Consider the following 26,611-nt stretch of genomic DNA (forward strand, 5'->3'; position numbering starts at 1 on the left):
ACACAATACGGGGTGGATGAATAACAGTAGGGAGAGCCATCGGGATCCGTCACACACCTCAACTGACAAGCTGCAGCATTCAGTAAGGACTACAGGGACTTGATGAAAACAACCAGTAAGGACCTCCTAGCCCCAACACCTTACAACACAGACAATAAGGGAGAACCCTATGACATCTCATGGCCAACAGTTGAACACTGCAGTGTGAAATTGGAATCAATAAGCCTCAATACCAGTTATATTGTTTTGCAACATCTTAAATCACTATAGACAACTCCATGCGATGCAAAAATGCATATCAATAGTTACAGGTAACTGATGCAAATATCTTGGTTATGAAATTGCAGATGTTACACATCTCCACAAGAAGACCAAGAACAATGTTCCAGTTTGCTCTACCGTTATTGAAATACATATGGATATGGAATTGACATCAAAGAAATAACTTTTACAATGACCTTCCTGCAACCAGTAAATCTAATACATTTCTAAACAAATTACAGATATTCAACAACCTTACGAAAAAGGATTACATAAAAGAAAAGGAGAAAATTGCACACTATGATAATACCTCAATAAGGGGTCTGAAACAGCAGCAACCCCAAAAGAATTTAGCACTTCCCTGGAGAAAATCCAACTAGAAACTATGGTGAGCATAATGAGCTTACCTTTGTCCCGCCAGCCCTTGCACTTACAGTCCTTTCCCAAGCAACCTCTCCGCTAAAATAAGACTTTTGCTGGGCCTAAGGGCATTTTCTGGAAAATCGACGAGAAAATCCAAATACTACTGCAAGATACGTCAAAGAAGACCAGCAAGCATGGCACCAGGATCAGCATATCCTGCAGGTGTGATTGGTGATTGCGGCTGTAATGGAGCTGGGGCAGGGGCAGGGGCAGCGGCAGTGGCAGGGGTTGATGTGGGGACGTTGACCAAATATTCCTTGACGAACTCCTTCAACCTATTATGACAAATGCTTATAAAAGTCTTCAAGTAGGACAAACCAAATAAAAGGAGAGCAAAGAGATAGACATACTCGAATGTCAGTGTTGGATCTCCTGATGCAACCGTTATCCGGAGCTGGGTTCTGTCTGATGGATCTGTTTCAACTCTAATCTGGAAAAAATAATTTAAAGAAAATCTATTAGATAATAAAATAATAGAAGTCCAATTTGTAAGATAGAAGAATTTACTAGAAAGTCAACAATCCATTCAAATGTAAACTGGACTTATCCCACCATTAGGCATAGCAGGCTAAGAAATCAGGAACAGAATGTTGCTAAGAAAAAATCCATGACTCCTCTTGACAAGAAATATGTCCTTAATTTGACACTACATAACAAACAGCATAAAGCAACAGGGATAAACAAATTGCAATGGAAAACCTAAAGCAAAATCTAAAGTCCTTATATACATGCATTGCAACAGCTAATTTAATAAAACTGGAAAGCAGTAGTGACTGCATGTAGCCTCTAACCTAAATATCCCAAAGCAAGAGATGCACCTAGAATAAGTACCGGTCCCCAAGCTTCCCCTGGCAGAAGGGGATGCCCTCAACAACCCAGATACCAAGTGTCATCCAAAGAAGCTTTTAGTGATATAGGGCAGCACGGATTGCTGTTACCTACAGACGGAAACAGAGATCTTCATTTTCTTACCAGGCAAAGCATGGCTCGAGTGCTTTCTGAATAGAAGGTAGTGCAAGCAACCAGATTGTTTGGATTTGTATCCTGGTAAAGAACATCAGCGTTTAAATATTTGAAGTAACAAAGGCAGTTGAAGTTCAAAAGAATGACAACTTACAAGTCCTGGAGTAACTCCCAAGTGAAGGCTAGCAAACAAGTTCGCCATTTCAGGAAGAGACATCGGTTTTACACCTCTAACCTGCTCAAATGATCACATGAGGTTCATCCTAAAAATAGTTCATGAAAACATCAATATGCATCTAATTTATTGCTAGCACAAAGGAAAAAAAACAAGAAGGTAACCATATGCAAAATGTGGTATTACATATTATACAGGCTGATGCCTGTCTCGGTCCTTTAGGCCCTTGGGCTTAGAATTAGGGGTGTGGCACTAATTATTCACCTCAAGAAGCATTAAGTGACATTTCATGACACACAAAGGGCACAAGCAGTTTAATACTAGCAAAAGATAGTTTGATTGAGTACAAGAGGAGCATTTTATTAAACCAATAATCACAGAAATGCTAAGAGAGAATAGAGATGAATCATACCCAAATCTTGAATCAGAGTAAAGTAAGAAACTGCACGAGTTATCACTATGGTTGCATCCAACCTCCTAATGACATTAATATCTGACAAAATCCATCATGCATTTTTCGATGTCAATTAACTGGAAATATTATATGTTAGTTTTATTTTTTCTGCTAATCATTTTTCTGAAAATCGGAGCAATCATTTGACTAAATACCTCCTTAATTGGCACTACTCAAAATCATGGCAATTCAAGGTCCCCAATCATCTAATTCTGCAGATGATTAGACAGTAAAAAAAATAAAAGAAGGAAAAAAGGAATATTGGCAAGGTTTGTGAAAAAGCAGTTATAACAGTCTAACAGATTAATGATTTGCACCACCTTTCCACATGAATTGCTAATCAACCAGTGAATAGAGTAAATATAAAATTGCAGAATTTGAAGTGATTTTTGGCTTTTCGTGTTCTCTTTAACTTTTTGGCATGGTTTTTCTGGCCTACCACTGTATGACCTCTTTATTCTTCTAATCTTCTAGCCATGAAAGATAAAGTTGGAACCCTTCAAAATCTGACATGAAAAGTTGCATGGTGGTCCATTTTATAAATTGGGGGAGGGTTTGTCAGATTTCTGAGTAATGAGATGAACTAGCAAATTAATGAAATGGCTCTGAAAAACTTGGTTACCTGAATCAGGAATCAGTTCAGAATCAGATCTAGGTCAGTGAACAGAGAAGAGGAGCTTTACAAGAAATGGCGGTAGCACCTAGGAAACAAGTGCCCGAAGAAAGATTCTGAATATGGTATGGCACCCCAGGCAGAAGAATCCAGATACTGAGCAAAAGACTACTAATGATAACTTCAGTCTTTTGAAAGTCATTTCAACACCCTACAAACAAAATAATATAGCAAACACCAAACTGCAAAGCCGTTCCATAAACCTATCATCTCCTCCCAAATTTGTGGCTATTTTGCAGGCTAAAAGTGTTGACAGAGATAACATGGTCGGCAAATGGTATTGCTATCAGTTCACTGACATCCCCCTCAAATTTCTATTAAAATCAACTGCCACTATAGATTATGTGCAAACTGCTAACAATAGCTTTATTTGGTATCACTGTCTCAGAAGCAATGAACAAATAAAAAAGCATTGGATGGAACATGATAGTTGTTTCTTTCTCAATGCCAACATAATGGGCCTTCAGTGGTATTGTTTCATGGAACATTCATGCTGCCATCAATCCTATTGAAGCACCAACCCTTGCATGAATTAGTATCTACAAATGACTTCCAAAACATGACAACCAAAAGAACATGGGTTGGATGGCAACCAACACATCGGCTCTTTGCATGGTGAAGAAATCAAGCATGTAATGTTTTAATTGGCTGCTTTCACTAACCAAAACTCTGGCTAAATATATCAGATCACTCGCAAATCTACTTCCAAAATGAAACACATGTATATGCAAGGGTTCTATAAAAAAAAAATGAAGAAAGAAGATTCTTAAAATGAGAATTTATCAAGTACAATCTTAGCTGATTTGTTTGGCCACTGTGTAACCTAAGGTTTTTAGAAACAGCGAACTTTTAGGTCAAATAGGTTGTTAAAATCTTATGCGGTTTAGGATGGGAAACTTGTTACTGCTCAAGTTGTTTCCAATTTCTGGTCATGCTACGTATTAATTCACCCATCTTTGTTCTCTATTAACTCTATCCTTTACCCATCCCCTTAAGTGGGTATGTATCTCATGGGGGCGTTTGGTAACCCCAACAGGATCACCACGGTGGTCTAAGATCCTCGATGATCCGAATGCTGGGGTGATTTGATCCCCAGTGATCTAAGATCAACGTGTTTGATAGGCCATAATCCGGTGATTAAAAATCTCCAAGTATCCATGAGTAACTTGTTTGGTATGGTACGGAGATCCAAGATCACCGACCACATAATACCACAAATACCCCTGATATATCTTAGATGAATTTTTTGTGTTTTTAATTCTCATGAATCAAAAATGTAAGTCAATATGCTAATTCCTATAATAGCTCCATAATTTTGTCATATATTCTACTTTTAGTAGCCCTTATCATATATTTATTAATCATATAAAATATATTATAATAAAATATTAATATATTAACAATATATTAATTATTAATATATTCTATAAAAATATATTTATTACTCCTATAAATTATTAATCTTATAAAAATATGTTATTTTTCATTATAGAATTAATATTTTTATTTATACTTATAATAGATTTTTTTAATATTAATAATTATTTTGATTAAAAAATAAGGTAAATAGTAGTAATATATTAAATATTTTTATATAAATATAAAATATAATAATATATTTCTACTATAATTTAAAATTATCCTTCAATAATAATATGATAATAATATGATTAGTAATATATTATAATATAATATATATCATTAATATAATATATAATATCAACATAATATTATATATATATATAACATTGACATAATATATTGATAGTATATTGATATATCAATTTTTCTGCTAAATTGAGGGGTATTTTTGTCTTTAACTTTCAATCCAAGGATCACTGCCTTGGGGTGATCTTGGATTTCCGACCTCAAGAACGGGTATTCCATCACCGGGTTGGGCGGTGATTTGAAAAGTGGAGGTGATTTAGGATCACCAGCATGTAGGATCACCGTGGTGCAACCTAACGCGGTAATCTCACCACCTCCACCCACATCACCCTTGATCCTCAGACGATCATCCCATACCAGACGCCCCCCATATGACTTAAATTTTGGATCCACTGGATGAAGATAGAATGTTTCAGTGTACCCTACTATATTGCCATTTTAATCCTACCAATTAGTAAAAGTTTCGGTGCTATCATCTACCTTTGCTTAGAATATCAAAATGACAACCTAAAAGCACTTGTTATCTATTGGTGTCAACCTTACAAATCCTTCTTCATCCTTTGCCTTCAGAAAGGAAAGTGCAAGCTTACCACTTCTTGAAGCTTCAAAGGTGGTCCAGACAATGATTTCCACTGGGGGAAAAACTCTTCAGCAGGAAGTGATATAGGTTGCAAAAATTTGTTTAAGGCAGCTGGAAGCCGTAACTTTACACTAACCTGAATAAAGGGAATAAAATATTTTATCATAAATCAGGGGAAAAGGAGTCATCAGATTAGAATTATAGACAAGAAGTGGATAAAATGAAAGTCAGAAGTAGGGCGGACCATTGCGGTTCCAAATTTATAGGAGAAATCAAGAACAGCAACATCCCTGCTTGCTCGAAGATTCATAACCTCAAGCGGGCATTGCACCTAGAACATGTAAGAAGGAAATTTTGATGGACAACACACACACACAAAAACAAAAAATCACTCACAGAAGGCAATATATTGTAGTGTTCCTGACCTGTGCTCTTGGGGGAATAGTCTCAGGTACTAACGACAGTTCAATCTTTAAATGGATTGGAGGCAATATCAGAGCTCGCACAGACATGAGAGGTGAAGTATTCTTGTTTCCCAAGAAAAGAACGAGACGCCCATGATGGGCTCGCCATTCTGCTTTTATGCCAATCTAGACAAAAAGGACAGTAAAACAAAAAAACCAAACATTTAGGAGAAAAAAGAAAGCATGTGGAAGAATCTGAATTGCAACATAGCATAGTTATCTACTAAGCATACCAATAAGAAAAAATAAGCAGCATAGGCCTAGCCTTTTACATGCCAATTATATCCATGTAAGTTTTTGATAGCAAACCTGAATGTACGGATCCTCATATAGCACACCACTGTCTTTCAGGCACAGTGCATGAAACCTTTCTGCAATACTAACAATTGGCTGCAGGACGGGCAAAGAATTACTTGAACAGCACAAACAACCGGAGGAAAGAAAAACAAAAGAAAGAAAACAAGGGGGGGTGTATGAATCTAGGAAAAGAGGAGAACTGCATTCTTTATAGAAAAAAAGGTGCTTGTTTTCAAGAGTAAGGCATGGTTCCATTAAAAAATTGAATGCAAAATAATCTGCATGTTACATGCTAAAAACAAGATCATGGAGGTATCAAATATCTGAAAAGCTTGGAAATTTGAAGGCATGGAAAAATTATTTGATACCTGAACTGAGTTTGATTGATCACCAACTGCTGCTAATGCTAATGCACCTGCAGCATCAGGAGTAGCTTCCAAACCTGAGATCATATTTTGCTCAGCTGAAACTGCAGCAGATGGAGGGCCCTCTATTGCAAGAGGACCTAAAAGATCTCCAAGGAGATCTGCTGATTGGGCAGATGCTGGATCTACTTTGCTGACAGTTCCATTTTCTTTGGCCAGTCCTTGATCATGGGAACTAGCTTCCTGCATATATCCCCAACTTTTAATGGGACTTGTTACGAAATGACTATTTGCAAGACCATGAACAGAGAAGTGCAACTCTAACCATATTCTGACTTGGCATTCTAACAAGGCCTAGCTGGTTGACCGGGAGAGATCCATTGACGGGCTGTTGATCCGTTACAACCAGCGCAGTTGATGTCTGCTGTTGACTCCGAAGCTTTATGGCACTTTGCTCTGCTGTATCAACTTCAGCATCTTCAGCCTTTTTTAGCAAAGCAGACTGGTTTTGACAATGGTAAAGAGAATTAGTTTAAATGATGATGCCTCAAGCCTATTCCTTCCATCAGCCTTGTCAATTTGTACCAAGCTCTTGTTTGGGAAATTACTGTACCTGTCGTTCGGGAAATTTAGGCATTTCGGCCAAAACATCCATTAAAGCTGCACCTTTCCTACACAGTGCAAAATATTCAACTGCTCTTTGCTGTATCTCAACATCAATATAACTCTCGTATCTGACCAAAATGCACATGAGGGTAAACTTTCAGAGTTATGCTTACGGCACAATTAATAATGAGAAGCTAAAGGAACACTCATAGAAAACAAAGAAAAGATGAGATAATGGTAAGACTTACTTTTTGAAGATCACCCAGATTTGTTCCTGCAATTCTGGATCAGTAGGTTGAGTGTGCATCAATATTTTAGCATATGTTGAAAGAAGAATGGCAACTGTGGGCATCCTGAAATACATGACATTCTTAATCTAGTCAAAGAATACAACAATTTTATAAATAGGAAATGATGAAAAGGCAAAATGTAGTCATCTTACGATACTGTAGGAAGCTTCTCATTTATAATGGTAAATATTTCCTTAGGGCTACAGCCAGGTCTTCTGGCCAAAAGGTGGCTGTACTCCCCAAGAATATAAGCACTGACCTGTTGCATGAGTTGCAATAAATAAGATTTTTTATAGAACTACGATACTTGGTAACAGAACATGATTGACAGCTTCGTAACAGAATGCAACTTCAGTGCAAATAAATAGTACTTCTCTGACCTAGAAATATTTTGTGATGTCACAGATGAAACAAGTCTAAAACATAAAAAACCAAAAACTTAGCCCCAAGGTTGGGAAAGGTATGTATTTTGAAATACAAGTTTTCAACCTTGGACCAAAGCAAAGTGAAAAATGAACAAAGCTTTCAAGCCCAGACCTAGCCCGAATAGGAAAAATTGTGCACGGTATGTGGGTGGGTTAGGTTCTATATAATGTCTCTCATTTTGGACTTAGCAAATAAGCCTACCAATATCTTCACAAGAATTTAATTTCTCGTCAAAGACTGAAATTTATGACTGTGATTGGTTCAATTATATGTCGACACAACCTAACTACAATCCTAAGTATTGCAGTATAGGCTTGTGATATCATTTTCTTGAACAAAGAGTTTGTCGTCATGATGGCCCATGCATAGGCAGACATGCATAGGATGGATAAGCATAATAGGCATAATACAGTATCAAACTAACAAAAAACTAAACAAGAAGGTGAAGGGAGAGAAAAGAAGGAAAGGGGTACTTAGGCAGAAAGACAAATGAGGTAGGAAGAAATACTTCTTATCCAGTATTATATGCAATAATCAGCTCAAATAATAAATTCTAGACCTTCACAACGGTTTTAATATGAAAAATCCAAAACCACTTCAAACAGAACCCTTAATGGCTTTAGCAGTTGCAAACCCAAAATATCACAAAATAATTTTTAAAAAATATTCCATATATAGTTGGAAGAAGACCAGAATTTATTTCTGATGTCAGAAACACATTTCAGACCAACTGCAAACTGAAGTCCTTACCAGAAGGACTTCTTAACCATCCTTAGTTTTCTTTATTAGATTAACAGAACAGGTGTTTAGTATATAAAGACTTCTTCAACTTGCATCAGAGTGAACCTGAAGTTGTTAATTTAATTTTGGTTAGTTTAGTTGAAAAGTCTGACTATTTTAAAGTTTCTTTCTAATATTTAGTTTGAAATCCTTTCACATGAACCGTTACTTTCATGTGAAGCACTAATCAGGTGTGCTCCAAGACAACGCCTGTTTTGCATGCTAAGCATTATTGGATAATTTACATAGTCAATTTATGCTGAAAATCTTTGACAGAGAAAGAAAAAAAAAAGACTGGGACAAGATAAACACCTTGACCATTGTCTCATGCAAAGCAGGTTTGTCAAGATACTCTCTCGCCTTATTTGCTGCATATGGCTGATAGGATACAAGAGCCAGGCATGTAAAAAAGCAAAAATGTGTAATGAGAGTTTAGAATGTCATATTAACTAAGAAAAGAATTAATGTTGATCACAAATTGATTAGGGACCTGTAAATCTTCATTGTTGGTAACAAATTGAACCACACGATACCATATATCATCACTAACAAAATCTCCTGCTTTGTCGATCAACTGAAGAATGACATCAACGTACCTATAGAACAAAGAAGGATTAGCAATTAGAGATCCGACCAAGACAAGAAAAACTTGGAAGGGTAAATAGGCATTATGGAAGAAATTATCACAACTGAGATACCATATAAGTCACTTAATCCCTAACCATCTCAACATATATTTGTATCAAAACACAATAATTAGCAAGAACCTGCTAATTAACCATAGAGGACTTTATATGAAACTGAAACAAAGGGACATCTCATCTGTTTTGCAAGTTTCATGTCCGCATAACTATCACTGGTTTACCAATCCTTTTCATAGGCTCAAAAACCTGCTCCATAGATACTTTACAACCACCCTATTATAGTACTTCTAAGACATCTTTGATCATTTCCATCTTATATATGAAATCCTGTCTTCCATCCATACTCAAAACTGAGTTGTACTAAACCCATTTAACTTGGACTTCCATTTTTCACGGAATAACTCTGTCTAAGGTTCAAATGCTTCTTCTCCCAGAAGTGTACTTTCTGAAAGTGTCAATGCTGCTAACAGTCCACAATGTCTGGAGCTGAGAGTTACTGCTCTTGCACTAGATGATGCATGCTATAGGTTAGAAGGGTACAAATGTCTGGACACAAAAAGCAACGCAGAAGTACTAAGATGACTTCTCAAAACAAGGGAAGACAAATTGATCAAGGTAGAGAGAACCATAAAACATCAATATCCCACCATCTTACATGAGACTTCCCCATAATGTGCATTGTCTCTGATCTCAGTTGACAATTAAGTCAGTAGTTAAAGGTTCCTGAAGGAGACCGCAAAAGCCATTACTTTCATAGAATATCCCTCAATAACATCACAAGTATTCTTAAGGAAGCATGAGAAGCCTTAATCACACAAACAATTACTCCAACATTCTCAAGCAATGGAGGCAGAATAACCACCCAAAAAATTCTTGGACAATTCTTAAATACTTATTTAGTGACCTAAATGTAATATAAACCAAGGTTTGTATGCCAACCCGTACCGCCTGATAGGCTTATCATATCAACCCAGTAGAAAAAAGGGCAGTCCAATATACGAGGCTCTACCATTGTGCAGTTTAGGGAAGGTCAAACAAACATAGCCTTACCCCTACGTGAGGTGAGGTGTTTTTGTATTTCGAAACCGTGACCTCTACGTCAAAATAAAGCAACCTTACCATTGTGCCAAGGCTCACCCTCTAAAAGTATCAATATTGTAGAAGATTTCATAAGATACCAGTATAGTATGGGACTCCATAAGGTACCACCTCTATAGTATAGGGACTCCATAAGATACAGTAACAGCCAAAATCTATTGTACTGGTACGTACCAGTAGCTTACTAGTGTGGTACGAGTTGGCACAGTACGCCGCGTACCAACACATGTTACGATATTCTGGGTGATATAATCTATACCATGCCATAATACAGTGTTGTATCATGCCTCCCCGACATATCAATACCTCACCAATACGGTACAATATACCCAGTACTGAGAAGTATAGCTCAGTACAGCAAACCTTGGTGTCAGCACATAGGCATAGCTACTATCTGGCTATCTCACCTCTAGCAGCATACCATGCATCAATTTGAGGCGTATTGTACCAACACGACCCGTACTTGTAAGCTACCAGGACAGGGTCTGGTGCTAAGACTGAAAAACGTTGATGTAAACGAAAAAAACATGGGCTTGGCCTGTCAAATTGAGAACCATGCTTCCAAGGAATATAGGGCAAGAATGTCATATCTTACCAAAGAGTATACAATATACATGCTGGTTATAAACTTATCATAAAATGACCAAATGTGTAAATCAACTTAGGTTTTAGGTGGTTTGTCAGTACTGAATGACAGAAGATGATGTTACTCCAAATAAAACTCTTGTATTCCAACATAAAGAAAGTATTCTTAACATATTTTGGTATAATTGCCATTTCAGATTTGAGATAATAGATATTATAACTCAAATAATTATAAAGTTAGTCTTCAGATAAGTGGTATTAAATAGTCATATCCTAGATAGGCACATCTATGGCTGCCAGCCTCTTCATGGCATCATGAAGATTATGCTTCACAGCAGAGACTCACCTTCAACTATTTTTTCGAGCAACATGGTGGTAATGTGACACCACCAAGGTTTGAACCCTGGGTCTCATCCAAGGGCAAGCTTTTACGAGAGGAGTGCCAATCAGCTAATAGCTATCGGCAGATTCACCTTCAACCTCTAGAGCTATTCCTTTACGGTGGGAAAAAAAAAAGTTTCCATGTGTTATTTTCAATGAGAAAATTATAATTTCCTTCACATTGCTAGCTAATTGTTCTCTGACCAAAGCAATGGAATCAAAATATTAAAGCATTCCATCAAACCCTTAGAACAAAAGGAAAAAATAAAAAAAGAAAGAAATATTAAGACAAACACTTAATAAGATATAAAATATGAAATAGTTTCATATATATAACCCATGTGGAAGTTGGTAGTCTTACCATGAAAGATCTGGAGCAAATTTCTCTGCTAGAATGGCAGCTTTTAGTGCCAGTTCTTCACGCATTGCAAAATCTGCTGTGCTAAGATACTGAGGAAGAAAGAAAGCGAGTAAGATGGCTTTCATAATTCAGGTGTCAACTGTAATATACAAGATATATTAACTAATTGCTATTTGCCAAATCTGCTATGCTAAGATATCGAGGAAGAAAGAAGAGAGTGAGAATCTTTCATAATTCAGGTGGCAACTGTAAATATACAGAATACATTAATCAGTAGCTATACGTAAGCACTCATTTAGAAAAAGCTCTTTGTATATCATATGATTCAATTGTACCTGCAATAACTCCTCAACTATATCCTTGGCATTTGTCACATCACACATTCCATAGAGCAAGTCAAGAGCACGTCTTCTAATACTGCAAATATAACAGTAATATGAGGAACAAGATTCCCTATCAAGATAAGGAAGGAATTGCATTTATGCAGGAGAAAAGGCATTCAATAAAAAGTTATACAATAGCACACCCTGCAAGTAAAATTACAGCTGAACTAATAAACATGCTTAAGCAAAACATGTTTCTGAAAAAAGAAAAATTTAGTCTAACATTTAGAGCATACTGGCCAGAATATGTGCTCAAGAAGGTAATATCCAAATACATAAATAAGAAATCATGATAGATTTTATTTTCCAACAGCTAAAAACAAATTATGGCCTAAAATTTTTAATTGTTGGTTTTTACATCTATATACAAAGGGTTTACATACATCATAATTAACATACCAGGAAAATATTGAGGGAACACTGTGAAACATAAGGAACACCGTGAAACATAAGGAACACCAAAACTGACAGAAGCGGACAGTAATTTATCCATATGAAGGAAGAAAATGAGAGCCATGGTTTGAAATATTGAATATTTTTATTGAAAATGGAAGCTTTTTCTTTTTTCCTCAAAAAAAGAAAATGGAAGCTTTTCTTAGAAAAATTTTAGCATGTTCAAAGCAATGAAATCAATGAGAAACAATATGGAAAGAAATGGATGACTAGGAAAAATCAATATTTGGAAGCACTAACTTAATATTCCATTTGAGAATTTGACTTCATTTTACCTGCCACTAGGCAGTGAGATTTAAATTTACTAGGCAGTCAGATTTACATTGTCCACAAAGCAAAGCCAGAGGGACATGGAGGTTTTAGCCTTTAAAGTCAGAAATTCATTCAAAAATCATTAAAGCCAGAAATTCTTTCAAAAAAGTTTACAAATGCTTTGAAACTGCATCGACCAGAGTTCAGAAGAAGAGAAACAACCAAATCATTAAGTTGCAGTCCAGCTAAATACAGGTGAAAGCACTAACAAATTCAAACTGCATTAGAATTTCATTAACATGGTATATCTATTTTTGGTTCGGGCCTTATTTGTTTGTACCTGTTTACTTGTACATTTCTCAATCTAGCCATGTAGCTTTTAATGTTTTCTCAGTCAAGAAAGCCATAACCAACAAGTGCTGCCCCAACTATTCAACTGGGTTTTATGAAGGCTTATTCACCAAGCAGTCTATGTCAAGCTTTTTATATCCTTTCTAACAACTACCATACATGTTACCTCAGATCTTCCCATCCTTTTCCTACATCCTTCAACAAAAATTAATGTGCACTTGTTCTGAACTGAGAAAGCTGCAGTTCTATATTTCTTTCAATCAAACTGGGTAATAGCCCAGCTGTTGCACCCCTCCTTCACATGGCAGAATGTTTTGGCTTTGAATCTTTGTGGAGTAACTTCCCACATATTTGGCCTAGATAATTATATTAGACAGTTCTCCCACTGTATTGTCAGGGGAAAAAAGGCTAATGTATCTCATGTTTGAAGGAACAGCTACAGAATTCTAGGATCATGCCCATCCTATGGAAAAGTGGACTTGAAAAGAAATAAAATGTTGTATATTCTCAACAATCATCCACTTCTTTTTTTCCCTCTTCTGCCTCTCCTCATGGCCATGATCTAACAACAGAAGGCCTCACCATTTAAAGCACTTGATATCACAGTTCCTAAGACCAACCAAATACAAATAGAATAGAGCATCGCAGTGTTAACATGGTATTTAAGGCCAGAAATCCTAATAAGTAGTGTAAATATCCACATTTCATAGGGATGGACACTGGGCAGGCAATTAAAATGTACTCTTAATCCATCTCAGCTATTATACTCTTAATCCAAAAGGTACGCCGAACCGACCCAGCAGTTCAACCCATACCAAACCAAACCAATGCCGACCTAGGACGGTTCGGCCGTCCAGGTCAGCTCGGCTTATAAATCCTAATAAACGGCCCCGGCTCGGCTTATAAATCCTTATAAAATCCTGATTCAGCTCATAAACCCAAGGGATTTGCCTCAATTTTTGTGCTGAGAGAGGGATCACTTCTTTGAGAACCTTTGAGGGCTCTCCAACTCTCTCCGCATCGCCTCTATCCTCGGCCTTGTCTTGCTCGCCATCAACCTACCTCGCAACTCCATGGCCGCTCTCTCGGGGATGAAAGCTCTCATCATTGACTGATCCCAGATCATATCCTTTCCTCATCATTGTCGCGGCATCACTCCCTCACTAGATCCATCGAAGCCCTCCTCCTTCAAATCCGGTCCTCTCCGACACAAGCGAGTCCCTCCCTCTATCTCACAAGGATGAAGAACTTCGTCATCATCCGGTCCTTTCCTCATCATTGTTGCAACATCTCTCCCTTGCTCTATTTTAAAATTGTTACTTATAAGTAGAAGCAAGGTCGGAGGAACCGATACCGGACCCCGTACCGATTTTTCGGTGGGACGGCTTGGTATGGGCATGCGTTGTGCCGGGCCGAGCCCTTATCGACATGGCAAACAGACGGAGGAAAGGAAAAGAGAGCGGAGAAGGGATGGAGAGGACACCAGAGGAGGGCCGCCGGAGCCCGGCAAGGGGCCGGCACCGGAAAAGAGGCCCGCTTAAGCTGCCGACCCATGTTTCGCCGGCGCCGGCGCCGGCACCGGAAAAGAAGGCCGCTTAAGCGGCCAACCCCTATTTCATTCGAAACATGGGTCGACCGCTTAAAAAATTTGCTGATTTGTAAGTGAAGTCGACAATCGATATGCCGACTTCACTTACGAATCGCGGGCTCCGCCAGGCCTCCGTCGGCATCCCTCCCCGCTCTCTCTCTCTCTTTTCCTCTCTTGTTCTGCATCTCCCAGGGGTCGGCCGCTTAAGCTGCCCTTCTTTTTTTTTTTTGCTAAACCAAAAAGGGGTAGGGGGGAGGAAGGGACAAGCCCACCCCCGCGTAGCAGCTCCCACTGGGCCCCCGCCCCGCCAGGAGAATGTTCGATGCGGGCAGAAATGGCCGTGTGTTGGGCACCCCGATCGGTTTTACTCATACCTTCCCCACCCGTGGGCCCGGCTCAGCTACTCCTCTGAGCTCTGGCTCGAGTCCCACGTGTGAGTACGTCACACCCGGCACCACCCCGGCTACTAGCGGTTCAAGAGCGGTCCTACACCACAAGTCCAAGCAGTGGCCAAAGTAGTGAGCTCCGGTCCACAATTTAATCGTCGCCGCTTAAGCTGCCCTTCTTCCCCAGCGTCGGCCGCGCTCTGTCGGCCCTCCGCCAGTGTCCTCTCCCTCCCTCCCCCGCTCGCTCTCTTTCCTTCTCCTTCTCCGTCTCCAGGAACGCATCCCATTTCTAAGCCGAAATCGTATCGGTGAGCCATCGGTATGGTTCGAAACGGGCGGAACGGTTCCGCCGACATTGGGTAGAAGCAAGGTCCGCAATCTCGGTACCGAATACCGTATTGGTACTTTATCAATTCGGTATGGTACGGTACACCTCTGTGCTGAAATAGCTCTCTTATCCTTTTTTTAATTTTTCATCTAGGTACGCCTTGGTACGAGGCGATACAGGGCATATACCGACTTGAAGGTGTATTTCGTATCGGTTTTCTTCCGGTACGGTACAGTATGCCCTGTATCGAACAGTACGGGCGATATGGCAGATCTTGGGTAGACGTGCCTTATTGGTTATCATGGAATGGGATAGGAGGAATAGTAAGAAATTAAGTTTTAGAAAGACAAAAGTGCCATCCTCCATTCGACCAACCACTAGGCATGATATTGGCTATGTATGGTGGTTCAAACAAATCAAACCTAGTGCCCTTCAGTCTCCTAATTGATCATTACAGTTAACCATGAATTTGGTGGAAACCTTGCAACTAAATATAAATGAAGGTGCAAGCTTATGGCCTAGAATTGGCTTAAATGTGTGGTAGTCAACATCACAGGGACAAGAATATATCCATATATAACATGTTTATACCATAATTATGTTTTCTATATATCAGAAGAAATAGTTATATGTTACTACAAATAGCATGTATGATAAATTATTTTATTGAATAAATAATGTATTATCACAATGGATTTATGACATATCAATCAAGGTTTGAAGTACCCGTACCAGCCATCGACCAATACGAGCATACCAAGAGTCGGTGTGATACACTGATCCAGTACATAGGGTTGGTTTGAGGGGCATACCTAGTGCTTGTTTTCTACCAGTCTGTTACGGTACTCCTGATAAAGACAGTACTCAGAACCTTGATATAAACCAATATAATATAGCATAATTATGGTTAACAATCCGTAAAATTTAAACAAAATGCCAGATCTAACTAGGACTTCGTCATAAATGACTTCATTTTATTGACAACTATAGCTATTTGAAGATGGTCAATAGAAATAACAGATACAGCAGGAGAAGACAATATGTCAAGTCAAACATGCAATGCAATGACATATTTCAATAATTAGTTACATGATTTTTTTAAGAGGTAAATTGGAGGGATAAATCACACAAAATTGCCAATTCCCTTTTAAATTAAATAAAGTTCTGGCAGATCTCTGCACTTGTTAGTCCAAGAAAATGGATCGTTCATGAATAAGAATGAAAAAGACCATAAGAACCAGATTCATGGACTGCAAACTAAATTTCCAAGCCAAAATTATGAAGCAGTGATTTAAAAATTTAAAGTAACTAAGATTATGAGAATGCAGAATTTAACATGAAGACATGCAGATTGCTCCCAACATTCCTCATGAAAACAAATACGATATTGTACTCTTGTAAAGTGCCCAAAAACTACCTGATATCAGGATCTTTCAAAGAAGTAATGATCTGTGCTTGATGTCTTTTAATAATATCCTGCACATCTGTGACCAACAACATCCTGGTCATGTTCTCCTGCATCAATTATTAGAGTTTGTGTAAGAATGCAGCTGACATATTCCAATATGACCAACAGGCTACAGGCTATCTTTAAAGAACTTCAACATCCATATGCCTCCATTAGTACAAGGGCCCAAAGATCAGATGTAAATAAAAATCCACATCATACAGTTGATTTTGAACACTTACCAGGCCAAGATATCGAATATTTGGTTCTCGGACAGCTATAAATTTCCCAAGTAAAGCCACACATTGAGACATCATCTCCTTTTCAGCATCAAGATGCATAACCTATATTCGATAAGGAAGGTAGCATTCTAAATCATTTTTGTTACCTAATATTCTGATGCGTATATCAAATATTGATTAATAACATCAAGAAGTAAAATTTACACCACCCTACAAAAAGCAAGATCCTATGGTAAGGATGCATGTTATCTAATGCAAAATTTTGACAAAAACAGCAGAAGCTAAGACAGTCAACAAGCATATAAGAAGGAACAACTGTTCCTGTTTGACTTTGTACAAGGTAACAAAATTTAACAAGCAGGAAACTAGATAAACAGACTAAGCTGAATAAACAACTATAATTGCTAAGCATTTCTCATCAAGCACCACATGCACGCATGCAGAGAATTATTTTGTGATTGTATAAACATATATGTAAGTACAAAAACTTATATCTGTACAGAAAACCACCTTCCATAAAATTATAACTATATATATATAAGTGAAATAATCAATCAGAATACAGTCATTTCTTAGGTATAAAATAACTTACAAAATTAAATTTTGAGAGCAAAATAAATAGCTTTACCTTTATGTAACTTGCCAATTGTTTCCTATTAAAACATCTTGAAAGACAACCATCCAAGTGTCCAACTGACTCAGACTTGGCCTTACATTAAAGTCGAATATTAAAGAATCAAATTTTTACCAAATGGAGGCATTTTAAAAGAATGCAGATGCTTTGTAGCAGTCCAAATATACATTTAGGAGTTTTATAAACACCTAGATTTCATCCTGGTAACATGATAGGACACTGCAGTGTAAAACATGCATTCAATCCACGCTAAGTACTACTGTGCACTTACATGCGCCAAACTTTAAGCTGCAAACTTACCAGAGCAAGGGCTTCAAAAAGAACAGCATGTGATGCATTGTTCTTGTTAACATTTTTAACAACATCGGTGCCCATTAAAATACGTTGCAGAACCTACAAATATGAAATGGTATATTAGAAATTCTAAGCTAACTGAGCATATTGTGACATCATCCATTCCAAAAAAAAGCTGTACCTCAAATAAAGCTCTTCTGGTATTTGGATCTTCAACAGTTGGAAAATACTGAAGAGCCCTCATTGTCTTTACCTGCATCAAGTAAATATCAAGTTATCAACTAATACATTATGATAATTTTTGTTATATAAAAGTTTTAACCTTCCTCTGCAATCCTTTGCAGCAAGCAACATGGATAAATGAAGTCAGGGCCTACAAGCAGCTGCCTTACAAAGTGCACAAAGCAGTAGGCTACCTGAAACAGATCTCATGGTAATCAATTTTTTTTGTGTCCCATCCTCTTAATGGTATTAATTTTTATTGACTCGGTTAGTATCAATTCATCTTCTAGTTGAATAAACTCAAAAATTCTATATATGTATAGTTATGTTTATTAATATAGACATATAAGTTTACGGACATAGGACACAAAATGGAGTCCTATGCACTTGTGTAGAAAAGATGCTTCAATCACAAATGTGATAAATCCTATCCTCCAAAAATGAATCAATCATAAATCGGATAGATCCAATCCTCCACTCATAAAAATAACACTTCTACCGAAAAATGTCTTAAAACTTACAATTTCATCTAAGCATTACGATGGATTTAAACTTAGGAGGCATGCAGGAACCCAAATCAGAAAGCCTAGGTTTAGGAAATAAATGGATTCCAGAGATAAACCATTTTAAAAACACCTGAAATTACATATAAGCACCTGACTGCACCCTAAAATAGAATTAAACTAGGTATTACATACTGCTGCTTAAAAGAAGACACAAACCCTGAAGGGGTCAAAAATTAAAAGATGTGTGATGTTTATAGAACAAGCTAAAAAAGAATCATTCATGGTGATTTAGCATCCAATGTCGCTTGAACATGCGTGTAGGCATGGGCTCATGTACATGTATAATGTACAACAAATGAATGTACTATGAGGTATTTATAATGCCATGGTTCCATTGTAATGGCATCTTCTCCCAAACCATCAAACCATTATTTACAATTACGATGAAACCAATGTTATTTGTTTTAAGTCCAGCCTTTGGCTGTGTCATTTTGGAATAAGATAATGGATGCCACAATGGCCATTTACGGCCTTTATAATGCAGAATAAGTATAACTATAAAACAACAACTTTATTTGATTATATGACAGCTCATAGAATACATTATTGTCTTTAAAATTGATATGGAGTACATTTATTGAATAATGGGACTCTGTTTGGCTATTTTAAAGTCTTTTTACCAATCTTAGTCATTATATTCTCCCTCTTCATCTTAGGGAAATTCTGGAGGGTTTCTCTTAGGCTGCATAATCCTAACTTGCAACCATATAGAAATTTGTCCTACCTGCTAATTATCCTTATAGGTTTCATAGCAGGCCCTTTCTTGTCTAAATCAGCCTCAACTGGGAATGCACCAATTTCTGTAGGGTTGGCATCAAGATGACAGTTGTCTGCAAAGTCCTTGCATGAAACCTTCTCAACTAAGAGTCGTGCTCCCCATATTACTTTGGCATTATGCAAGTCAGAGGAAAAGTAGCCAACCAAGGATTTTAATAGGGGTCTTGTCCATTGTTTAGGATCACTTCATTTCCTTTCAAAGGAATCTAATATGATTAGACCAGCCAAGCCTCCATGAAAGGGATTGTAGCTCGTTGTTTCTGGGCTTGTTGGAGTTGTACATGAGATTCATGGGCATAAAAGTGGACGAAGGTCTTCTCTTTCCTCTTCTCTCTTCTTTCACTTGTTCTTCTCACTCTTCTTATACATATCTATTTTTCCCCTGTTCTCATCTATTATTATTCAATCTCTATTCCACTGTATGAAAGTCCGGCAAAGTTAGCATTGTTTCATATCTGAAATTAGATCCAAGTCAACTTTTTTCTATTATCTTCTTTCTAACAACAGATCTGTCTTCAAATTTGAAGTTGATAGCTGTTACAATCAAGGTTGGCCAAATCGGGCCGTACCGAGCCTACCTGGTGGGGAACCAAGTCGGTTCGGCTATTAAATTTGGTTTCAGCCCCGAACCGGCTGGAACGGGTTCTGAACTGACCAGAACCGGCCGGAAAAGGCCGGAACTGACAGCGAACCGGCCGAAACTGTTCGGAACCGGTCGGTTCCATTTGAACTCAGTGCGAAGAACCGTCTAGCTCGCACCAAGTCGACCCGTTTCGGAACCGAGCCCCCTCCCCCTTTTCTTCTTTAGTTAAAAGAAGGTGTTAGGAAGGCCGAAGGAATGGAACTATCAAAGAAAAAGGAGCCAGAGCGTGACATTGATTGGGATCATGAAAAAATGCTCTCAAGTCAACACCATTTGAAGTGCAACAGATGCAACACAGAGTTCAAGAAATGAGGGATAACCAGGTTGAAGCAGCACTTAGCTGGTGGTTACCCCGATGTATCTATGTGCCGAAATATCCACAAAAGATTCAACAGCCAATGAAGAAGCACTTCGCTGATTTCAGAGCAGCGAAGGAGAGGATTTTCAATAAGAAGGCGGAGGTGGACGACTGAGCGGTAGAGCCACCTTCCTATCACTCCAGAGAGTCAGAAGAGGTGTTCACTCTAGATAACGAGGAGGCACAGATCTAGATTGCCATGCAGACAAACCAGGATAATCAGTAGCAGCAAGCTGAGGTGGCCAGGCATAGGGCTCGATTTGGGCCCTCATATTATGAGTCAGGCTTCGATTTTATGAGCAGCAGGGCAGATCCAGTGTTCAAAAGAGCCTCCTCAGTCAGATTAGCAGAGACAGTGGTCATATTGCATATATGCTAGAGGCTTTTAGTAGCAAAAAAAAAGCCATCCAGAGAGATTCCACCAGGAGTAGTCATCCATGATTTAGATCCAAGTACCTTTTCCAGCAGAAATTTGAAACAGTAGAGTTGGCACAATGTTGAAGAAGGATAAGAGAAGGATATGTGGCGAGCTATTGATTCTGGTTCCGCTTCAGCCACATTCTAGCGAATGTGATAGACAATATGTACTATAGATCTGTCATTTTCTCCATACAAATTGTCGGTCCCGATGTACATCTTCCAAGACCGAAGGACATCTACAGTGAACTTTTTGACAATAATAAAAAGCTAGAGAAATAGATTGCCTCATACAAGAGCAAGTGTCCCACATATGGGCTAACGGTGATGTGTGATGGACCAATTCTACTAGACGGAGCATTATCAGCTTCTTGATTGTGATACAAAGACTTTCTTCTAGAAGTCGGTTGATGCTTTCAATCATGTGCACGACGTCATGTACATCCTCAGATTGATGGAGGAGGTGATTGATCAGGTAGGAAAGAAGAATGTCGTGCAGATCATCACTGATAATGGGCCATAAACATATAAATTTCGAGTCGTATATTGAATCCTATTATCCGCAGCCACAAGCAGCCTATGAGCCATATGGTTACAGATGTGGATATAATGCATCTAAGTCATCTTCCAGTGACTACTATCCTACGCAGCTCGGAGCATCTTACAGGTCGAATTTTGCTGTTGGCTTATTCGGATGGACCCCTTCACAGCTATTTTATCAGCCAAAAGATACCTCTCAAAGCCAAAATTTCAGCAAGAGATCCAAGAGTGCTTATACCCAAAACGCATTCCTTATAGGATGAACATACAAGACTACAACGTCGCTTAGTTAGAAGAATGGGCTGATGTGCATCCTGGCTATGCTAATGATCCAAATATCTACGAAAGGCATCGCCACTCAATGAAGTTTTAGATATCGGTATGTATGTTGTACTTTAAATATATATAATTGATTGTATTATTTTATATTTTTTATTTCACTACTTGATTTAAGAATATTTCATGTTATTTCTTGTAGCATGCAACATCTCACTAATCATTTTATATTTTGTATTATTTTAAAACAACAAGATGCATCATTTAGGTTAAACCGAGATCATAAAAACGTCAAAAAGACATCAAAAGACATCAAAAGACATCAAAAAGGCATTAAAAAATCAAATTAGACTTAAAATCATTAAAAAAATTGAAAAAGATTGATTGCCAATAAATTGAACTTGAAAAACTCAAAAAAATTAAGCATGCCGGTACCATGCGTCGGTACGGTACCGAACCAATACCGTACTGCCCCGTTCGCCAACCGGTATGGGTCCTAGTACCGGTTTAGTGGACCTTGGTTACAACCAAGCGAAAGCACAAAGATTTCTATATAACTCAAATTAAATCAGAATTGAAACAAAATTGGTGCGGAATTATTATGTCCTTTAAATCTCAAGGAGGCTACATTATATGGCACACATGGAGAACACGTAGAAGAGGCATGCTTGCAACAGCAATCCCATAATGAAGTGCCACTCTGAGAAAGTAGCATATGACCTTCCTATTCCTCCTTCCTTATCTTCTATCCTTTCTCTCTTATTTATCACTAAGAACTCTAGCAAATCAAAAAGATCATCCCCGTCATATGGCTTTCATGGTCTATAGTCAACATACTTTCTCGCTCAATAGCGATCAGAATTGGAGAGATGATGAACTTAACAATACAGAGTTATAATGGGCGATTAATTAATAGAACAAGTGACAACAATGCATGTAGTTAAACTAGTAGTCATTATATAAAATTCATAACCATCTCTTCTCTCATTCAAACTATTGGATTTTAATCAACAATTAGTATTAAGAATAAACATAACAGAATACACAGACCTGAAGCCAAGGAGATGGAATTCCATAGTAAGTATATTCTTGTGGAATATCTTGGTTCCTAGCCAACCGCTCTAAAATTTTCACGCATTTCGGAAGACCATTCCAATATGCTTCAGTATTATTCGAGACCAGTGCAACAAAAAGGCTCATGACAGATGTCAATACTCCCAAATCACGTTCATCAAGAAGCTGTGACATACGATCAGACCTGAAAATAAGAAAAGCCACCAAACATACAGTTATACATGCATATACCTGTGCATGTATGCATGTAAATTTATATACATATAAGTATAAATTTACCAGCCATCTATATTGACAACATCTGGGTTCTTCCTATAAAGACGCAGCAGGCATAGTGCAGCCTTTTTTCTGACTAGCGGTCTGCAGCTACTTGAAATCTGATGAAGATAGTAGCTCCTTTTCATTAATACCCCTCACATAATAAGAATTAGGAATGAAAAGTTCTGATTATCTTACAAGCAGCTTTTGGACATCAGGAGCTAGTGATTCTGCAAACTCCTTCCCACCAATATTTCCTACCTGAAAACAACAAGAGAAATTCAAAGAGAGAGTCAAAAAAAAAAAGAAGCACACAAGCAAGAACAAAATAGACAGCCAATTTTTTCTTCGAAAGGTAATATATTTTATTGCCTGCCTGACATAACAAAGCAACGGGATCAATAATTATTTTTGTATTATTCCACCTCAATTTCCAATATTTCTTCTGTTTTTAATTGTTCTTCAAGTTCTGGCCAAAGTAGATAAAAATGAAATAACTATTTTCATAAAGTTACCAGCTTAACTTAATTTTCTTCTGTACTCTGTCTGAACCTACTAAATTTCTGTCCTGAGCCAAATTAAGCCGCAGGCTTCATGTGTTATATTGTGGGATCCATATAGATGAACTATGGTACTATACTAATGTATATTTGTGGCTATGCATGCACCCATTCCTCTAGTTCTAAAACTTGCCCTACCAAAACTCATCTTCTGTTTCACTCTTTCCAAGCATGGAATCTTTCTAAGTGAACTCAACAAATAGAATGGCTCTCATTAGATCCAAAAAGAACTTAGTTCTCCACTACTAGATTCCTTAATTTGGTGATTGAGTTATACAGGAAACGATGCCCATGTTATGTCTGAAGAAATAAACCTATGCCAACATCATGGTACCAATAAATTCCAGGCAATGAAAACCTCATTGATTATTAATAAATTTAAAAGGATGCCATGCATCACTTTTTTTCAATCACTTTTGAAACCACACAAAATTAATACAAGCTCTGATAAGTAATATAAGTTTGAAACATCAATTACGATTTTGAATGTTCTTTGTTTCGCAATCGCACCTAGTATGTAACAGAGGCATCATATTGAGATGCATCTTGAAAGATAGGAAGATCATAACCAATGGTTTGACCAAACCAACAGACTACTGAATATCTGGTCCAAAAACATCTCTGCACAGATGTGACCAATGCTTGCATTTAACACCCATAACTATGTTGCCAAGCGCCAAGACTACACTTAAAACGATATTTCACCACAGTGCTGATTCTAAGGAGCAGTAATAGCGACAAATATGAACACCCAATGTTGGCATCGAGCAGTCAAGGAAGCAACTTTGGAGTCCATGTGGAACTTTAATGCTCTATGATATGGTTAAAAAAAATGAATGAAGCAGATGATGCTCAATGGTGACCACTATGCTCATGCGTACATCAATTATATTACATTGAAGCAAGTTGAGCAAGAAACCGCGCTAGTGGTACACACACAAACACCATCCATAGAATTTATCTAACTCATACAGAAAAAATAGAAAAAGATAAAAGAATAATTCATTGGATGTCATACGGGACATGAAGGCATTGGATATAATTTTACAGGATATTATACTATCTCTAGCATCTCCTCCCCCACTTTTTAAACTCAAGGGCATCATACGCCATGAATTTGCTGGAAGACTAACTAAAACAAGATGTCCACGAACATGCACGCACATATAGGCAAACACATGAAAACACCATCCATACAATTTATGTAATTCATACTAAAAACAAAAATTAAAAGCATAAATCAGTGGATGTTATTTGAGACATTGGATATAAGTTTATAGGATATTATACTATCTCCAGCACACCCTCCCTGATTTTTTAAACTCAAGGCAGGCATGTAGCATAAGTTTGCCGCAAGACTAATTAAAACATGATGGGAAAGTTTGTTCGCCAAACATGGAAGAAGGAAAACATCGAAGGTAACATAAAAGACCAATGAAGAGTACAGAAATGGGTTGAGAGTGGCAAAGGCATAAGATTCAATTAACGTACTACAGGGATGATACTGGTGACAGTGTAAGTTTACAAGCAAGATAAAGTCAAATTGATGATAATGGAAGTGGCAAACCATAATAAAGGCAATTGGATAAGTTCTAATGCATATAGAGTCTGGTTATTGCAAGAAGGGATGTGACAATACCTCAAGAAGTAAACCATACTAATCATGCTAAAGATGTAAGCTAGGGGTGGGATGACATAATTGACAAAGCAGTAGAAAAATCACCAGTAAACAAAGCGAACTAGAAGCAAAACAAATCCCATTAAACAAGAATTTAAAATATGACGCCAAGAATCTTCAAGCACAGAAAGCAGAAGGAATTAAATATATGAATATTATCAAACGCCATATAATTGTCAAATTATATATGTGGTATATTCAATTCTAACCAAATTTGCATTTATACATTTGTACACACATCCATGAATGGAGACCAAGAAGATGACTCTTTTCTATTAGCAGGTTATATGCAGATGATTTATTTTGGTTTTGGTGTTTTCTCCTTCTTTTTTTCCTTTTTGAAGGAAGAGGAGGGGAGAGGGGGGGGGGGGGGGGGGTGGTGTTACTAGGATGTCCAGAAAATGAGAGATTTAGCAATGCATTTGTGGGTTACCGCGGTGTTTGTGTGCAGACCCTGGGTTTATTGGTGGAACAGAGTGAATAAGGGGACGAACTTGCGGGCAGTCATGGAGAAAAGGTGCAAAGCAATCAAGGTTGTGATACGGCAGGACCCATCTTCATAAAAAATTAGAGATCAATATGTTTTCATTTCTCTAAGGAGGGAAATAGCTTTCTCCCTAAATGTGCAGCTTGTATGTGTTTGTACAGATACGAAAAATTGCTTGACATTCCCATGAATAACCAAAATCTACCTTGATGCCAAGACACATGGTTGATCATTCAGATTAATGATACACAGTAATCATGATTTATATATCTTGAAGCACATGCCAACCGAGTAGTGGTTTGAATTTTCCCATCAATGAATTAAAATAACCTATTTTCCTTGTTATTAAAAAAATAGACTTGGTTGGTTATCATATGATGCAAATTTGTGGGTTACCGTGGTGTTTGTGTGCAGACCCTGGGTTTATTGGTGGAACAGAGTGAATAAGGGGACGAACTTGCGGGCAGTCATGGAGAAAAGGTGCAAAGCAATCAAGGTTGTGATACGGCAGGACCCATCTTCATAAAAAATTAGAGATCAATATGTTTTCATTTCTCTAAGGAGGGAAATAGCTTTCTCCCTAAATGTGCAGCTTGTATGTGTTTGTACAGATACGAAAAATTGCTTGGCATTCCCATGAATAACCAAAATCTACCTTGATGCCAAGACACATGGTTGATCATTCAGATTAATGATACACAGTAATCATGATTTATATATGTTGAAGCACATGCCAACCGAGTAGTGGTTTGAATTTTCCCATCAATGAATTAAAATAAACTATTTTCCTTGTTATTAAAAAAATAGACTTGGTTGGTTATCATATGATGCAAATTTACAAGCCTGAAGAACATTGGTTTTATGGTGTCCAGTCATCTTGGACAGTGTACATCATGATAAACA

At 37.7% G+C, this 26,611-nt stretch overlaps 1 protein-coding gene across 4 annotated transcripts in view; it reads right to left on the reverse strand.

The window, feature by feature from the left end:
* Positions 1 to 316: 316 nt before the first annotated feature.
* The window catches only part of LOC148703230 (AP-2 complex subunit alpha-1-like), a 32,189-nt gene continuing 5,894 nt past the window's right edge, over positions 317 to 26,611 (reverse strand). The window contains exons 4-27 of one of the 4 annotated variants that reach the window (XR_015988151.2): positions 23,182 to 23,244; positions 23,005 to 23,102; positions 22,702 to 22,909; positions 18,034 to 18,105; positions 17,859 to 17,951; positions 16,925 to 17,026; positions 16,653 to 16,750; positions 11,830 to 11,911; positions 11,495 to 11,583; positions 8,916 to 9,021; positions 8,738 to 8,803; positions 7,372 to 7,478; positions 7,178 to 7,282; positions 6,937 to 7,057; positions 6,649 to 6,825; positions 6,327 to 6,566; positions 5,971 to 6,051; positions 5,623 to 5,787; positions 5,442 to 5,528; positions 5,208 to 5,333; positions 1,802 to 1,882; positions 1,503 to 1,728; positions 1,035 to 1,114; positions 317 to 959 (exon numbers count right to left, since the gene is read on the reverse strand). Coding sequence is in view for 1 of the 4 variants with exons in the window: in XM_088723769.2 (XP_088579895.2) it covers positions 800 to 959; positions 1,035 to 1,114; positions 1,657 to 1,728; positions 1,802 to 1,882; positions 5,208 to 5,333; positions 5,442 to 5,528; positions 5,623 to 5,787; positions 5,971 to 6,051; positions 6,327 to 6,566; positions 6,649 to 6,825; positions 6,937 to 7,057; positions 7,178 to 7,282; positions 7,372 to 7,478; positions 8,738 to 8,803; positions 8,916 to 9,021; positions 11,495 to 11,583; positions 11,830 to 11,911; positions 16,653 to 16,750; positions 16,925 to 17,026; positions 17,859 to 17,951; positions 18,034 to 18,105; positions 22,702 to 22,909; positions 23,005 to 23,102; positions 23,182 to 23,244 (2,679 nt within the window). In the remaining 3 variants the exon portion in view is untranslated. Of the gene's footprint in view, positions 960 to 1,034; positions 1,115 to 1,236; positions 1,331 to 1,502; positions 1,729 to 1,801; positions 1,911 to 5,207; positions 5,334 to 5,441; positions 5,529 to 5,622; positions 5,788 to 5,970; positions 6,052 to 6,326; positions 6,567 to 6,648; positions 6,826 to 6,936; positions 7,058 to 7,177; positions 7,283 to 7,371; positions 7,479 to 8,737; positions 8,804 to 8,915; positions 9,022 to 11,494; positions 11,584 to 11,829; positions 11,912 to 16,652; positions 16,751 to 16,924; positions 17,027 to 17,858; positions 17,952 to 18,033; positions 18,106 to 22,701; positions 22,910 to 23,004; positions 23,103 to 23,181; positions 23,245 to 26,611 lie in introns of those variants that run through there. The other 3 variants (XR_015988153.2, XM_088723769.2, XR_015988152.2) reach the window with 3 other exon arrangements.

This window comes from Phoenix dactylifera, chromosome 6, assembly GCF_051530095.1.
Source record: "Phoenix dactylifera cultivar Ajwa chromosome 6, Ajwa_hap1_PhDact_Kaust_v1.1, whole genome shotgun sequence".
NCBI lineage: Eukaryota > Viridiplantae > Streptophyta > Magnoliopsida > Arecales > Arecaceae > Phoenix > Phoenix dactylifera.